The sequence below is a fragment of the Scyliorhinus canicula genome, chromosome 4 (genome assembly GCF_902713615.1).
Source record: "Scyliorhinus canicula chromosome 4, sScyCan1.1, whole genome shotgun sequence".
Lineage (NCBI taxonomy): Eukaryota > Metazoa > Chordata > Chondrichthyes > Carcharhiniformes > Scyliorhinidae > Scyliorhinus > Scyliorhinus canicula.
Window position 1 is genome coordinate 102,633,688 of NC_052149.1, and position 17,720 is coordinate 102,651,407.

The following is a 17,720-nucleotide window of genomic DNA, read 5'->3' on the forward strand; positions in this document are numbered from 1 at the left end:
TGGAGTGAGACCTGTAATCATCAAATGGTTATAACACAAAAGGAGGCTTTTCAGCCTAATTGTCCATGCTGGCACTCTGCAAGAGCAACATGAACCCATAATGTTCTGCCTGAAGTAAAAGTCTAATCAAGTGAGCTAAGCAGACACATAATCAGTGGGTGCGATTTAACGGAAATGAAATTCCTGTGTCGGGCACGTTTAGACATAGACATAGAACAGTACAGCACAGAACAGGCCCTTCGGCCCTCGATGTTGTGCCGAACAATGATCACCCTACTCAAACCCACGTATCCACCCTATACCAACAACCCCCCCCCCCCCCCCCCCCCCCCCTTAACCTTACTTTTTAGGACACTACGGGCAATTTAGCATGGCCAATCCACCTAACCCGCACATCTTTGGACTGTGGGAGGAAACCGGAGCACCCGGAGGAAACCCACGCACACACGGGGAGGACGTGCAGACTCCGCACAGACAGTGACCCAGCCGGGAACTGAACCTGGGACCCTGGAGCTGTGAAGCATTTATGCTAACCACCATGCTACCGTGCTGCCCGTTTAGCCAGGTGTTTCCCAGTGTTGGCAGCATCGAGAATAACCCCACTATTAAATGGGACTCTGATTCATTTCTGGGTCTACACAAGGAAAACCCTGCCACTTAATACCATTTCCTCACAACCGAGCTCCACTCGCCAGTACGGGAAGAGATCGGGGTGCCACTAAAAAAGAGCACACCGATCTCTGAACCACCATCACGGCCTCTGGACCCCCAACATCCCAACTTACCAATGAGAGTCCACAAGACCGCCACACTCCACCTCATAAGGGCACGGCTTCCCCGGGCTCAATCACTGGCACGAGCAAGATGCCACCCGGGTACCTAGCCAGCCTAGCAGTGCCACCTGGGCACCATGGCAATGCCACCCAGGTTGCACTCCAGGCTGGCAGTGGCATGGTGCCCGGATGGAATCAGGGGTACCAGGGTACCACCCTGTCCAGAGCCCAACCATCCAGGGACCCCAATCACTTTGGAGACCCCCAAAGTGCCGGTGCGGCAGGTCCACGTTGGTGGAGAACAGTGCCAAACGGCGCTCTTTCAGGGTCCCCAAGGAGCGGGTGTTAAATCCCACGTTTTGGGTATCTCCGACGTGAACATATTCAAGCGGACCTAACTGCTCACTTGAATATGCAAATCTGGGGCGGAATTCTCCGACCCCCCGCAGGGTCGGGGAATCGCCCGGGGCCAGCGTAAATCCTGCCCCCACCATGGCCGGAATTCTCCGCCACCCGGGAATCGGCGGGGGCGGGAATCATGCCGCGCCAGTCGGCGGGTCCCCTGCGGCGATTCTCCGGCCAGCGATGGGCCGATGTCCCGCCGCTGTCAGGCCTCTCCCGCCGACGTAGTTTAAACCACCTCTGGTGCCGGCGGGAGCAAGTGGGCCCCGTGGTCCTGGGGGGGGGCGCGGGGCGATCTGACCCCGGGGGTGCCCCCACGGTGGCCTGGTCCGCGATCGGGGCCCACAAATCGGCAGGCGGGCCTGTGCCGTGGGGGCACTCTTTTTCTTCCGCCGCCGCCACAGCCTCCACCATGATGGAGGCGGAAGAGACCCCCTCCACTGCGCATGCGCCGGGATGACGTCAGCGGCCGCTGACGCTCCGGCGCATGCGCGACTCACGCCGACCGGCGAAGGCCTTTCGGCCAGCCCTGACACCGGTCGGCGTGGCGCCAAAGGCCGTTGCCGCCAGTCAGCAGAGCGGGAGCCACTCCGGCGCGGGCCTAGCCTCTAAAGGTGGGGAGAATTCCGCACCTTTGGGGAGGCCCGACACCAGAGTGGTTCTCGCCACTCCGCTACGCCGGGACCCCCCCGCCCCGCCGGGTAGGGGACTATCCCGGCCCTGGATCCCGCCCATTGTGAATGACCTGCATATGCCCCTACCACACTCGCTCACCCACTGTCACACATACACATCAACAATGTCACGCATACACTAATAGACTGACACACGCGCTCACTGTCACACATACACACCCACACTGTCAGACACACATTAACACTAATACACTGACACACACACACACACATACACACTTGAAGGTCACACATGCACACAAATAGATTAAAGAGTGGGGAAAGATATGGAAGGCAAGTTAGAGTGTATAAAAATAAAAGGAATATCCTTTGTGACTCGGCTGGCTTCAGGCAGAATTCAATGGTCTCTGACTCCTTCAGTGATTTAAAGATGCAGATGGCTGATTTGATTGCACCCCTGTGACAGTAGTGCTGGGCCAAATTATTTTAGGAAGCCGCTGTTTGCAGCAGGCTGTGCCTGAATGGTCACAGTCAACAAAGAGGGTTTGAAATTTGCAAGGTGGTTTGGAGAGAAAGGAGGGACCTCACTCAGGCCTTCTCTCTTGCTGTCTCAGCCACTTGTTCTCTTTGCAGAGAAAGCAGAAACTTAATTACACAAAGAGTGGGCCTGTCACCCAATGATTCAAAACGTGGTTATTGTTAGTGCATTCCTCGTTGTAACTGTAATTAGTTCATGTCTGGGAGTCACCCTCTCACAGCGAAGGTTCTATTGTTCAACTGACTGGTTTAAAACATTCCCGTTATAGCTTGATGAGTACATGTCTGGGAACCCGTCTCTACTAGGGTCTCATTGTCCAAATGATTAGGCTTACTGGTTCATTGCCACCAGTTGAATACCTTGAGTGACTGCCTTGATGCCTTGATTATGGGGACCGGATATGGGTTCACCCATACTCTCCAAGTCGTTCACCCATACTCTCCAAGTCATTATGCTTGATTGATCTTTGCAGACATCCTGGGCGGGATTCTCTGTTGCCCGATGGCCGATATTGTAATCAGCGATCGGGCGGAGAATCCGTGTTTACGACCGAATCGGGGTAGTTGCCTGTTTTCGGATGCTCCGCCCCCTCCAAATCAGCGTCATCGAGGGGCGCGCCATTGGGACGGCCTCAGGACGTTACCTGAAGGCCATCCACCGATGCTCAGCCTCCGATGGGCCGAGTTCCCGACAGCGCAGGACACATGTGCTCTCAGTTTTCGGGAACCAGACGTGGCAGCTGCGGATTGTGTCCAGCGCCGCCACAGTCAGGGGTGGGGGGGGGGGGGGGGGGGGGCAGGGGGATGGGGGGCCGTGCTGCTGGTCGATGGTGGGGGGGGGCTTCAGCAAGGGCTGGGGGGACTGGTGGGGTGGCCCAGAGATGGAGAGGGGGTGTCCAAGGGGGCACTATCTGGCAGGTCGGGTCCACACGCGGCTGTAACCATGATGTATGGCGCGACCGCTACAGGTCGTCGCTGTCCACATGCACGGCCATTAATCAGGCAATTCTCCAGGTGTTGATATTGGGAAGGTCGTGCGTTTTACGTGGCACGGGTGCTAGCCCCTCACCGGTCAGAGCATCGGTGCTGGGGCCGCGCCGATTTTGCCGTCGTAAAACTAGATACTTCCTCCGGACATAGCCTCAAAATCGGAAAATCCAGCCCCCTGATTCCACCCCAATGATTTGAAAGTGTAATATGCACAGAGGCAAATTGGATTATAGATTATTATTTGACATTGCTTTGTGACAATATGAATGTATATTAATGTGCCCAGTTCCCCGCATATTGAAGAATTTTTCAAATCCATGCAATGGAATTAGAATTCCTATCAGTGTTTGGTTAAAAGACAGGTGGCGGGATTCTCCGTTGGCCGACACTGAGCTTGGGAACGGTGATCGGGCGGACAATAGCTCCCGATGCTGAAATCGCAGCAGACTCCTGTTTGGCGCCGAGTCGCAATGCTCTGCCCCCTCCAAAACGACGTCATGGCGATGAATGCCGCATGTAGCTGAAATCCCGTTTGCATCTCATTAGTGGGCCCTCAGAATGGCGCACGGGTGGTGAGGTATCCAAAGCGAGGACAGACAGTATAGAGTTTCACTCTACGCGGATGATCTGCTCCTCTACATTTCAAACCCCCGGGCTAGCATGGAAGGGATAATGTTTGGAGCCTTCTCGGGTTACAGATTTAACCTGAGCAATAGTGAGATCTTCCCTGTGAGCCAACAATGCAGAGGAACAGACCTGGGGCGACTATCGTTCAAACAAGCCCAGACCAAATTCCGCAACCTGGGATCCAAATAGACCTTGACTGGACATGGATCCACAAATAGAACCTGACGTGTCTGGTCGAAGAAGTAAAAAGGAACCTGCAGAGGTGGGGCCCACTCTCACCCTCAGGAAGAGTGCAGACCATCAAAATGAACATACTGCCCCGGTTTTCCTGTTCAGATCCTTCCCGATCTACATCCCCAAGGCCTTTGACCTTTTTCAACACGGTAGACAAACTAAACATGGCATTGTATATCGGGCAGCAGGGTAGCATGGTGGTTAGCATAAATGCTTCACAGCTCCAGGGTCCCAGGTTCGATTCCCGGCTGGGTCACTGTCTGTGTGGAGTCTGCACGTCCTCCCCCTGTGTGCGTGGGTTTCCTCCAGGTGCTCCGGTTTCCTCCCACAGTCCAAAGATGTGCGGGTTAGGTGGATTGGCCATGCTAAATTGCCCGTAGTGTCCTAATAAAAGTAAGGTTAAGGGGGGGGTGTTGTTGGGTTACGGGTATAGGGTGGATACGTGGGTTTGAGTAGGGTGATCATGGCTCGGCACAACATTGAGGGCCGAAGGGCCTGTTCTGTGCTGTACTGTTCTATGTTCTATGTTCTATATCGGAGAGGCGGGGGGGGGGGGGAACGAACCCGAGGATCCAAATGAAGGTCCTACAAAGGAAAGGGCACATGGGAGGCCTGGCCCTCCTAAACATACAGTTCTACCGCTGGGCGGAGGGAGGCGGCACAGCAGAAAGAAATAGGGGATGGGTGAAGGAACTGGGAGCAGAATGGGTGATGGTGGGGGAGAGTTTCTGCATAGGGATGTCCCTCTGAGCCCAAGTCACAACCGTTCTCCCCGGCTAGGCACTGGAGAAGCCCAGTGGTAGTCGCCACGCTCTGGACGTGGTACCAAATGAGGCAATATTTCGGCCTAACCAAAATGCCCACCATGACCCCCATCTGCAACAACCACAGGTTTACTTCCGCAATAATGGATACCAACTTCAAAAGGTGGAGACAGGACGAGGGGACACTGACGGTTAGGGACATGTACACGGACGACAGATTAGCGACTCTGGGGGAACTCACGGAGAGGTCCCAATTGCCAAAAGGAAACAAGCTAAGATACATACAGGTCATAAACTTCCTCCATAAAGAAACAACGACGTACCCTCCCAGAAACCAGGACATTTGTTAGCTGAAGAACTGTTGGATGCACGCAAACTAGAGAAGGGAAACTGTGGAGACCGGTATAGGTGACTAATGAAGCAGGTTCATTACCCCCGGATGAGACAAGAGAAAAATGGGATGAGGAACTAGGCATAGAAATAGGGGGACGACTCTGGATCGGAGCACTGCACAGGGTGAACTTCACCTCCACCTGCGCAGGGCTCAGCTTAACGCAACTAAAGTTTGTGCACAGAGCGCACCTAACCAGAACCCGAATGAGTAGGTTCTTTCCAGAGGTGGGGGACAAATGTGATCGGTACCAGGAGACCCGTCCAACCATGTTCACGTGTTCTGGGACTGCCCCAGACTTATCGGGTACTGGATGACCTTTTTTGAGGCAATGCCCAGGGTTGTGGCGGTCTTCGTTGTCTCAGACCAGCCATAAATCTTCATTGGGAGGGAGGCCAAGGCCCTAGCCTTTGCCTCCCTGATCGCCTGCCGGAAAATCCTGCTCGGCTGGCGATCAGCAGCACCACCCAAGGCTGCAGACTGGCTGTCCGACCTGGCAACATTTTCCAAACTAGAGAAAATAAAATTTGCCATCCGCAGGTTTGGAAGGGGACTTCAAAGGACATGGAAGCTGTTCACCAACTTCTTCCAAGATCTGTTCGTAACCGGCAACCAATAGAGTAAGAAGGGGAGTCACAAGCGAGTCACGGGATAATCACAAAAAGGAAAGAGGTGGGAAGGGGGAGTGGGAAGAGGGACAGGGGGTGTGAGTATGCAAAGAATACAAGAGGGTCAAGGGACCAAAACTGTAGATAGACATCTGTAAATATGCCAAACTAGTAACTGGAACAAAGGTACACCGAACAAAGGAGGATCGTGGTCGCAGCAGGAAGTAAAGCAATTCTATGTAGATATCTGACTGATTTCTGCCTGTCATTTCATCTTGTTTTATTCTTGCTCATTTTGTTTCCTCTTTTCGGCGAGGTTATGTAAAGTGTAACGTATGAGTTGTGAAATACAAAATGTGAAAGCCCAATAAAAACACTCTTTTAAAAAAACGCTGCTTGTGGCGGATAGGTGGTCAAAGAGTAGACATGGTTCACGTTTGCAAGATGCAGTTGGCTTCCAGACTCATTTGTTTCTGTCTTGCCCTTGGAGTGATAGGATTTGTTATCTGGAGTCAATATTGATCTACTGTTCGCTCAAATGGTTTGAAGTTAGGAGCTACTGCTTCACAGTGGGGTAATGTATGGTGACTGTTCACACCAGCTTATAATAAATTGGTTTCTCTGCAGCTCTCTTTGTTAAGTGTTGAGCTCGGAGACATGTTCAGGAATCCAGAGATTTTGGGTAAATAGGGGGCGTAAATTCCACATTGGTCTCGTCTCAGAATGTCCATTACAGCGAGGGCACCCCAAACATGGTCATTCAATTCAGAACTTTCTAGAAACCTGAGGTCCACAGAATCTGGTGGCCATCTTAACAGCTGCTGATTCAGTCATTGGAAAGCTGGTAGAGTCTTTCAAACACCAATCTGTGGTTGCCACTCAGTAAATTCATAAAGTTGTATTTGATAGAGAGCATGGCTGTACAACAGCTAGAATAAACAAAAAGAATGATTACAGGAAGCATGTAGCAGGTCAGTCAATATCTGAAAAGAAGCTGTTTCAGTGTAACCATCCTTTTCCTCTGGTGTATTTTCTTGTTGGACACTTTCATTAGGTATTAGTTGTGGTAGAGTTGATAGCACTCCTGCCATTGAGTCAGAAGTCTGTGCATTCAAGGACAAAACTTATGCTGATACTCTCGGTATAGTACTGACAGAGTGCTGCATTGTTAGTGGTTCCATCTTTCAAATAAGATGTTAAAATGTGACCCCCATCTTCCCTCTCAGGTGGATGTAAAAGATTCCATCATACTATTTTGTGTGGCACAGTGGCACAGTGGTTAGCACTGCTGCCTCACAGCACCAGGGACCCGGGTTCAATTCCGGCCAAGGGCGATTGTCTGTGCGGAGTCTGCACTTTCTCCCCGTGTGTGCGTGGGTTTCCTCCGGGCACTCTGGTTTCCTCCCACAGCCCAAAGATGTGCAGGTTAGGTGGATTGGCCATGCCAAATTGCCCCACAATGTCCAAAAGGTTCGGTGGGGTTGCTGGGTTGCGGGTATGGGGTTGGGGTATGGGCTTGGGAAGGGTGCTTTTTCCGGGGGTCGGTGCAGACTTGATGGGTCGAGTGGCCTCCTCCTGCACTGTAGAGATTCTATGATACTATGAAGTGCAGGGGACCAGTATCCTGCAGAGTAGCACGGTAGCATAGTGGTTAGCATAGTTTCCTCACAGCTCCAGGGTCCCAGGTTCGATTCCCAGCTTGGGTCACTGTGCGGAGTCGGCAAGTTCTCCCCATGTGTGCGTGGGTTTCCTCCGGGTGCTCCGGTTTCCTCCCACAGTCCAAAGATGTGCGGGGTAGGTAGTTTGGCCATGCTAAATTGCCCTTAGTGTCCAAAAAGGTTAAGTGGGGTTACAGGGATAGGGTGCGGTGTGGGCTTGGGCAGGATGGTCTTTCCAAGGGCCGGTGCAGACTCGATGTGCCAAATGGCCTCCTTCAGCACTGTAAATTCTATGAAATCCTAGTCAATATTGTTCCCACGATCAACATCAATAAAAAAGATGATCTTGTCAGTATCACATTGTTGTTTGTGGGAGCTTCCTGTGCAACAATTGGCTGCCACAGTTCCCCACACTAGAACGGTGACTATACTTCAAAGAATACTACATTGGATGTAAAACATTTTGAGACATTTGCAGCCATGAATGGTGCTATCTAAATGCATGTTTGTTCTTTTTTGTTGCAACATTACCGTGGTTTTTATTGTAATCCACGCCAATGGATTTCTGACATTGGTTTTGCTTCTCTGTTCTATTGTGTGTAGGTTTATCTCGCTCAGCCAGCGATCTGCCCGAATGGTGTGTACAAGCTGATGCTCAGCTGTTGGCGACGTGAACCCAAAACCCGGCCCACATTCCAAGATATTCACCACGTTTTGCAGGAATCCGCCATTGCACAAGGGATGGAAGAATGAGTGCATTGCGAGGGGGGGACGGCCAAACAGTCATGACTTTAAATAGACCTTTTCATGAAAATTACTATCGCGCATTTTCTGGCGTGTTTAAATTGTGGAGGGTGAGGAATGAAAGCCACAGTTTCCCAGTGCCGAAAGATGGAAGCATATTTAAAGGAGGAAAAAATGAAGAGAACATATGCAAGTTGAAAGTCTTATTTTCACAATAAAAAAGTGGAGATTGGAACTTAGTGATATGGCTCCGGACAAACATCTTTGCCTTGTTCATTTGGACTTCCTACAATTAAGCGGACAAATTAATGAAAGCAGAGCCATATCAGAGTAGACGGTTTCTTGGTAAGGTACAAGGACATGTAGAAATTGAGATAATAGAAGAAACCATGTAATAGAAGAAATTCCTTCCCATGAACATCTTTATTCAAAATGTTCTATTCACATTTTTCATTAAATCGTCAGGAGAAATTGTAAATGCTGTTTGGAATAGGAGGGTATAACGTATTTGGTAAAGTGTTTTGTCTTTGATTTTTCTTTAGCACCTGGTTCACATCAAAGCACATCGCTTCGGAATACAGAGAAACTATTTTTCATTTTTTTTTAAAAGAAGCACTTTTTTGCTACTAATGTTTAGGAAGAGCACAGTCATGAGTGCTTTCAAAGTGCAATTTATATTCAAGAATAAGATTGCTTATGGCTTCATGTCAGATTTTACAGCATCAAAAGTAAGTCTACTAATGCATGTTGTTCTTTGAGTTATGACCAAGCAGTAAGGATGCTGGTTTAATTTAGGTATCAAAATGTCTATTGGCAGACTTGCGTCATTGCTTTATTATTTTGATTTTGGATATCTGTATATTGTCTAGATGTTTTCATTTTGAGCGCAGTTGCCCAACTGTATTTAGATATTTATGCAAATTTTATTAAATATATGTGCAAATATCAATCTTTTCAGTACCATCTATGAGACTTTTCTTAGTCCTAAACGGGAGAATTCGAGAGTTCTGACCGGGAAACTCTCCAAATCTTTAGTTGTCCATCAAAAGTCTTTCTTACTCTTTGCCAATGCAATAATTCAATACACTGGTGGTAATATACTGGTATGGAGAGATGGTGGCATAATGGAAATGTCGCTGGACTAGATTTTAAGCAGGGGTGGGTAGGGTCTCAGACGAAAGTCTGCCCTTGCTCCAATTAAGGCCCTCAAGTGGCCATTTAATGGCCATTTCCTGCTCAGCCTCAATGTTTAGGTTGGCGAGAGAGTGGGTGACAGCTCGGTGGTGGATAGAGGGAGGGTCACATAGTGGAAAATCGGGCAGGAAGAGGAAAGGGTGCCTCCACCAAAAGCCCCATTCTGACTGGGACACCCTCGCCTTAATTCCCATTGATGTCCTGGACCTCCCCACCCATCCTTCGGCCTATCTCATGAGACTCCAATCACCCACCTCACAACCCCACAGGCATTCCCTACCCTCCCTGCGCTGGGACCCCTGCCACATACCTTGTCCTCCAGTTCCTGGGAATTAGTGCCAGGCAGCTCCCTGCAGTATCCCATTTGGCCAATCTGATTGGCTGGTAGCTCTCCAAGGTGTGACGACATCCACAGTGAGGAGCAGAAGTCCTGCCTTACAGAAATTAATGGCCAAGCCCCAGCATCCTGAAAATTCAGGCCATGGAGTTACATCACCTCCATCTCAACTGCTTCCCAGAATTCAAAGGGAAAATTTCACCTATTGTTTCTTCGAAGTTCAATTTCCATTAGCATGTGGTAAGTTGAGGGACAGTCATGACCTTCCAGTGTTCTTCTGCCGAATGTGGTTCACGTTGACTAAGTTGGCAATTATCCAGAAGTGAAGCCTGAGTGCTTTGTCAGCCAGTAGTTAGTGTACTTATCAAGTCCTGGGACACTGACTGATACAAATCTGGGGCTGTATTCTCCACTCCCCGATGCCGGAATCGTGTTCGGCAACGTGGCGGAGAATCCGTTTTGGCGCCGAAATCGGGAGCGACGTGGTTTTTCAATTATCTGCCCCCTGAAAATCAACGCACTCGCCACGCCGAGTATCCATCGCTTCAGGCAACCGCCCCGCAATGCTCCGTTGCCGACTGGCCAAATTCCCGCAGCGTGGCTTACGTGTGCTCACACCATCTGGGATCCTCGCGTGGTGGCTGCGGACTCAGTCCGGGGCCGTCACAGTTGGGGGAGGTCCGATCAGTGGGCAGGGGACGCTTCATACGGGGCTGGGGCAATGTGTGCGGGCAATCCGGGGCTCGCGAGCGACCAAAGCGGGGTACTACTTTGGCGGTCCAGGTCCTCCGGCTGAGTCCGCCATGGAGCACGGCACGGCCGCTGCAGGCCGCCGCCGTGTACATGCGTGACCTCTGAACTGGAAGTGCTGGGGGCTGAATCGGCAGTTAGAGCTGCGATCTCTACGGCGGCTCCCTGATAGCCCCTAGCAAAGTGGGGAATTGGTAGCCTTTTGATGCAAGTTCTCCTGGCGTAAATACCACAGTTTTCCCGGCGGTGTGGGGACTTAGTCTGGGGCAGCCCCACGCAGTCAGGAATCGCCCGGGCTACCGGCAAAATGGAGCATCCCGCCGGCAGAGAATCTAGCCCCCTGGTTTTAGCCTTTGTTTGAAATAACTCTTCTTTGTCCTCTCCTGATAACACCGTCTGGGTCATTTGGGAAAATACTTTAACAGACATCCCACGGCGTCAAGCTTGAACAAAACAAATTCTTTCCCACCAGCTGTGCTACCAATCTCTCAAAAACGTGATGGGTGTTTTTATTCAAATTGTGTTGATTGTCCCTTTAAGGGCAACACAGCACAGTGGCATAGTGGTGAGCACTGCTGCTTCACAGCACCAGGGGTCATGGGTTCAATTCCAGCTTTGGATGACTGTGTGGAGTTTGTACTTTCCTCTCCTCATCTCCCCCCCCCCCCCCCCCCCCTCGGTGTCTACGTGGGTTTCCTCCAGGTGCTCCAGTTTCCTCCCACAGTCCAACGGTGTGCAGGTTAGGTGGATTGGCCAAGCTAACTTGCCCTTTAGTGTCCAATGTTAGGTGGGGTTACAAGGATACAGTTGGGGAGTGGGCCTAGGTGGAGTGCTCTTTCGGAGGGTCGATGCAGATACGATGGATCAAATGGCCTCTTTCTGCACTGGAGGGATTCTATGATCACCGGGCCTGGGTTACCAATGGGGACTCAGAGTGGATAATCACCCCCATGGTGAGAAAGGCTCCTAGGCAGAGACATTTTGGAAATGAGCTACAGTCTATGTGGCTGCACCATTCTTTTTAATAAATACCTTTTATGTTCACTGATGAAATATGTGGAAGTGCATCTTTAAACAACTTCAGCATCTTCCAAATTTATCATGATTGGATAGCCTGTTTGAGCCTTGACTATAGGCAACAGTTCTTTTTCCTACAGGTTCCATATTCTACATATCTTTCTGCGAAAGCATATATTTTCATTGCTTCACACAAGTAAGCTCAAATGCACAGTTTAAATGCATATGTCCATTTGCCTGCATACACAAGTACATAATTGCAAGTATAAATGCAAAAACACATCTGTATGCAGAGAAAATGATAGATTAATAGCATTTAGTGGAGACGATGGGCGCGATTTAACCGGAAACAATCTGTCCAGTTTTGGGTGCAATTTGCGGGTTTTCTTGGCAGCTACAGCGGCGAGGAGCACCCGGCTATACGACATGTTACCGGATGTTTTGGCTCAGGTAGCTTCTCTCCGCTGCCTCTAGCGAGATTCAACAACCTCGTCCTGACACCGTCGGGCGTGACAAGGGCCGTTTAATTGCACTGGATGTTTTTCATCATCTGAGGCCTGGTGAGAAGCAGAAACCAGAAAGTGGTGAATGGAGAAACCACCTAAAGTCAGATGGTGAACAAGTGAGAAGTTAGAGCTGGTGGCTCTTGGGGGTGGGGAATTTGCTGGCACGTTTTCATCTTATTATTTACTGCAAGGGAAGTAAATTTTTATTCGGTTTTCTGATTCATTAAAAAAGTGATTCTGAAACTGTGTTTTGTTTACAGCAAGAATACCAAATTAATCAACAAATTAACATACAAGCCTTTATTCAAACAGAGCAATGATTGTTTGCAAGTGAGCTTTTTCCTCCAAGATTTTATGCATTTCCTTTCAATCTCCTTTAGGAAGATGACTGGGACTGTCCAGGTCACAGTCTGGTGGACTGTGCAAAAGGAAGAAGCACAAATATGATGAACAGGAATAAAATGGGAGTGTGGGAGATGAGAGGAATTTGGAATACTTTCCAAAGTGTAACATACCCAATATTTACACACCTGGTTTTCTTAGAAACCGTTCAGCTGTGCTTTATTTTTAACCAAACTTCCAACTGGCCAACGTGTCCATTGCTGTGTTTAATTCTCTGAACCACATCTCTGTTTGTACCCAGCTCCAGAAATGTTTGGCATGCAAGCCAGGAATTCCAGACAAATGTAATACTTTGCCCAGCAGAGGTGGGAGGCGTTAACAGATGTGGGTGAAAACGTCTAACTCTTATTTCCAATTCCCAATTAAAGTCCCGATAAAAAGGATGCTAAAATGTCCATAAGAAAAGAGGAGCAGGAGAAGGCCATTCGGCCCCTTGAGCCTGCCCCACCATTCAGTAAGATCATGGCTGATCTTCTATCTCATCAACACCTAGCTGCACTGGCTTCATATCCCTTGATACCCTGTCTCCAAGGATCAATCAATTTCTATTTTGAATACACTCAAGGATTGAACATCCACAGCCCTCTGAAAAAAATGAAAAATGAAAATCGCTTATTGTCACGAGTTGGCTTCAATGAAGTTACTGTTAAAAGCCCTTAGTCGCCACATTCCGGCGCCTGTCCGGGGAGGCTGGTACGGGAATCGAACCGTGCTGCTGGTGTGGTGGTATGATTTGCATAGCTGTCTGCCATTGGTGCAGAACACCGGCTTACTATCGGCCCTGGTTGGTCATATGCCTCTCGACCGATTGGTTGAGACCAGTCATGTGACGGCTCTCCGATTGGTCGAGAGGCTGAGTTAGCCACGCCTCCATACCGAGGTATAAATAGTCAGAACGCCCGGCGGTCGTCCATTTTATTGTAGTCGACCGCAGGGCTAAGTTCTAGCTTATTAAAGCCTAACTTTTGTATAGCAACTCGTCTCTCGTGCAATTGATGGCTCATCAATTTAATAAGCTAGATTTTTGAAGATGGAGTTCCGGATCAAGCCCGAATGCCTCCACATCAGCCCGCAAACTCCGAACTCTGCAGAACTTTTTCAACATTGGCTGGCATGTCTCGAAGGATACCTGGAGTCTGCAACCAGCCCCCCCACCATGGCACAGAAGCTTCACATCCTCCACTCCAGCGTGGGCATAGCAGCCGACGCGATAATCAAGGAGGAGGAAGATTACGATGCCGCCATGCTTAAGCTGAATGGACAATTCCTTAAACCAGTCAACAAAGTATTCGCCCGACATCTTCTGGCCACCAGACAACAGCTCCCCAGTGAGTCACTAGACCAATTTTACCAGGCCCTCGCTATCCTGGGGAGGAATTGCTCCTGCGTCGCAGTTTCAGCTACGAAGCACATGGAACTGCTGATCAGAGATGCTTACATGGCTGGGATGCAGTCTGCCGCTATCCGCCAGCGGATGCTGGAGAAAGACGACCCCAGCTTAACTGAGGCACGGACTCTCTCCACCTCCCTGGAGGTCGCCGATCTAAACACCCGCGCCTATGTCCCCAGCCGTGCTGCACCATCCTGGGCCTCCTGGCACGCTTCCCCACCGCCATCCGCCGCTCCAGACCTCCCTCAGGCCTGCGCCGCGGGACGCCCCGACAAGTCCACGGGGCCCCGCTGCTACTTTTGCGGGTTCGCGAAACACCCTCGCTCGCGCTGCCCAGCCCACTCCGCCCTCTGTAAGAGCTGTTGGAAGAAGGGCCACTTCTCCACTGTCTGCCAGGCCAAAACGGTCGCTGCGGTTCCGGGCAGCGACCAGGGATCCTCCCCCTCCGGGCCCTTGCTGGCCCCTCCTGGACGCCGCGCAACACTCTCCCCCCCCCCGCCCCCGTGTCCCTGCTCCCGGCCTGCGCGCATCTCTCTCTCCTCCGGGCCCTCCCGGGCCCCTCCTGGACGGCGCGCAACACTCTCCCCCCCGCCCCCGGGCCCCTGCTCCCAGACTACACGTGCGGGCCCTGGGCGCCGCCATCTTGGGGCCCCCGACTCCACGTGCGGGTCCTGGGCGCCGCCATCTTGGGGCCCCGACTCCACGTGCGGATCCTGGCCACCGCCTTCCGGGACTGGCACGCAAGGTTCTTCCAGCATCTACTCGGACGACGACGACGAATGCGGATTTTCTCCACGGCTCGCGGCCATTCAGCTCGACCAGTCACGTCCACGCACGCTCGCTAAAACGACGATGCTCATCTACCTCAACGGCCACGAGACGGGCTGCCTGCTGGACTCCGGGAGCACGGAAAGCTTCGTTCACCCTGACACGGTAAGACACTGCGCGCTCCCTGTCCATCCTGTAAAACACAAAATCGGGTTAGCCTCAGGTTCGCACTCCGTCCGCATCACCGGGTGCTGCATCGCGGACCTCACGGTCCAAGGGAAGGTTTTTAAAAATTATAAACTCCTTGTCCTCCCTGACCTGTGCGCACCGGCACTCCTAGGACTGGACTTCCAGTGCAACCTGCAGAGCCTGACCTTCCAATTCGGCGGCCCTATACCCCCCCTCACTGTCTGCAGCCTCGCGTCCCTCAAAGTGGACCCCCCCTCCTTGTTTGCTAATCTCACCCCCAATTGAAAACCCGTCGCGACACGAGCCGACGGTACAGCGCCCAGGACCGGTCCTTCATCAGGTTCGAGGTCCAGAGGTTGCTGAAGGAAGGGGTCATCGAGGGCAGCAACAGTCCCTGGCGAGCCCAAGTGCTGGTGGTCCGGACTGGGGAGAAAAACCGGATGGTCATCGACTACAGCCAGACCATCAACCGGTTTACGCAACTGGACGCGTATCCTCTCCCCCGTATTTCCGCCATGGTAAACGATATCGCGAAATACAAGGTCTTCTCCACTGTGGACCTTAAGTCCGCTTACCACCAGCTCCCCCTCCGCGCGAGTGACCGCAAATACACCGCGTTTGAGGCAGATGGGCGCCTCTATCACTTCCTTAGGGTTCCATTTGGTGTCACAAATGGGGTCTCGGTCTTCCAACGGGAGATGGACCGAATGGTCGACAAGTACGGATTTCGGGCTACCTTCCCGTATCTTGATAATGTCACCATCTGCGGCCACGATCAGCAGGACCATGACGCCAACCTCCAGAAATTCCTCCAAACCGCAAAACTCCTTAACCTCACATACAATAAGGATAAGTGCGTGTTTAGCACCGACCGTCTAGCCATCCTCGGCTACGTAGTGCGTAAAGGAGTGATAGGCCCCGACCCCGAACGCACGCGCCCGCTGATGGAACTCCCTCTCCCCAATACCCTCAAATCCCTCAAACGCTGCCTGGGTTTCTTCGCTTACTACGCCCAATGGGTTCCCAACTACGCTGACAAGGCCCGTCCCCTCATTCAAACCACGACCTACCCGCCGTCGACAGAGGTCTGCCAGGCCTTTAGCCGCATCAAAGCGGACATCGCAAAGGCCACGATGCGCGCCATCGACGAGTCCCTCCCCTTCCAGGTCGAGAGCGACGCATCAGAAGTAGCTCTGGCGGCCACTCTGAACCAAGCGGGCAGACCCATGGCCTTCTTCTCCAGAACCCCCCAGGCCTAGTCGATGCGGTGCGACATTGGAGGCACTATTTGACCGGCAGGAGGTTTACCCTCCTCACAGACCAACGGTCAGTAGCCTTCATGTTTGATAATGCACAAAGGGGCAAGATTAAGAATGACAAGATCTTACGGTGGCGGATCGAGTGGTCCACGTACAACTACGATATCTTGTATCGTCCTGGGAAGCTCAATGAGCCTCCTGATGCCCTGTCCCGCGGTACCTGCGCCAGCGCGCAGATAGACCGCCTCCGCTCCCTCCACGCGGACCTCTGCCATCCAGGGGTGACCCGTCTCTACCATTTCATTAAGGCCCGCAACCTGCCTTTCTCCATCGCGGAAGTCAGGACAGTAACCCGTGACTGCCACATCTGCGCCGAGTGCAAACCGCACTTCTACCGCCCCGAGCTCGCACATCTGATCAAAGCATCCCGCCCCTTCGAACGTCTCAGCATTGACTTCAAGGGGCCCCTTCCCTCTAACAACCGCAACATTTACTTCCTGGCGGTAATTGACGAATTCTCCCGCTTCCCCTTCGCCATTCCCTGCCCCGACATGACCACATCAACCGTCATTAAGGCCCTCCTCTCCATCTTCTCCCTGTTCGGCTACCCCGCGTACATCCACAGCGACCGGGGGTCCTCATTTATGAGCGACGAGCTGCGTCAATTCCTGCTCAGCAGGGGCATTGCCTCCAGCAGGACGACCAGCTATGACCCTCGGGGTAACGGACAGGTCGAGCGGGAGAATGGTACCATCTGGAAGACCATTCTACTGGCCCTCCGGTCCAGATATCTCCCTATTTCCCGATGGCAAGAGGTTATCCCCGATGCCCTACATTCTATCCGCTCACTCCTCTGTACCGCAACAAATCAGACACCTCATGAACGTCTTCTTGCCTTCCCCAGGAAGTCGTCCTCCGGATCCCCTCTCCCGGACCCATCTTGCTCTGGAAGCATGTGCGGGTGCACAAGTCCGACACGTTGGTGGAACAAGTCCAGTTACTCCACGCTAACCCGCAGTATGCGTATGTGGAGTACCCCGACGGTCAGCAGGACACGGTCTCCCTCCGGGACCTGGCACCCGCCGGCATGCAGCCTTCCCCCCCTTCACCACAGACCCCCCCCTGTTTTTTTCCCCCCAGCGCCCCACCCAGGTCACCCCTTCCCCATCCATGGCGTCTCCACAGCCAGCTCGGGTGACGGAGACTATTCAAGGACCATCCCTCCCGGACTCCAGGCGTCAGCGGAACCACCACCATCGGCTGAACCGACGTCACCTACTCCACTGCGGCGGTCTGCCAGAACGTCACGGGCCACAAAAAGACTGATCGAATCAATTTAAATTTCAACAGCTCCATGGACTTTGTTGGGACTTTGTGTAATATTGTTAATTGTCTGGGCCAGTGGGAAGCCAAAAATGTAATAAAAGAAAAGGAGAGAAAATTTTTGTTCGCCCGGCTGCTACTCATACCACCAGTTCTCTCCGCCCCCGCCCCCCCCGCCCCCGGCTCTCGTTGATACCCCCCCCCCCGTCTTCTTTCTCCCCA

At 51.9% G+C, this 17,720-nt stretch overlaps 1 protein-coding gene across 2 annotated transcripts in view; it reads left to right on the forward strand.

Moving 5' to 3' along the window:
* ddr2a (discoidin domain receptor tyrosine kinase 2a) overlaps positions 1-9,312 on the forward strand; it is a 201,511-nt gene extending 192,199 nt beyond the window's left edge. The window contains exon 18 of one of the 2 annotated variants that reach the window (XM_038794916.1): positions 8,223-9,312. In XM_038794916.1, coding sequence (XP_038650844.1) covers positions 8,223-8,372 — 150 coding nt within the window. In that variant the 3' untranslated portion in view covers positions 8,373-9,312. The remainder of the gene's footprint in view (positions 1-8,222) is intronic. The other variant, XM_038794917.1, reaches the window with a different exon arrangement.
* The last annotated feature ends 8,408 nt before the right edge of the window (positions 9,313-17,720 follow it).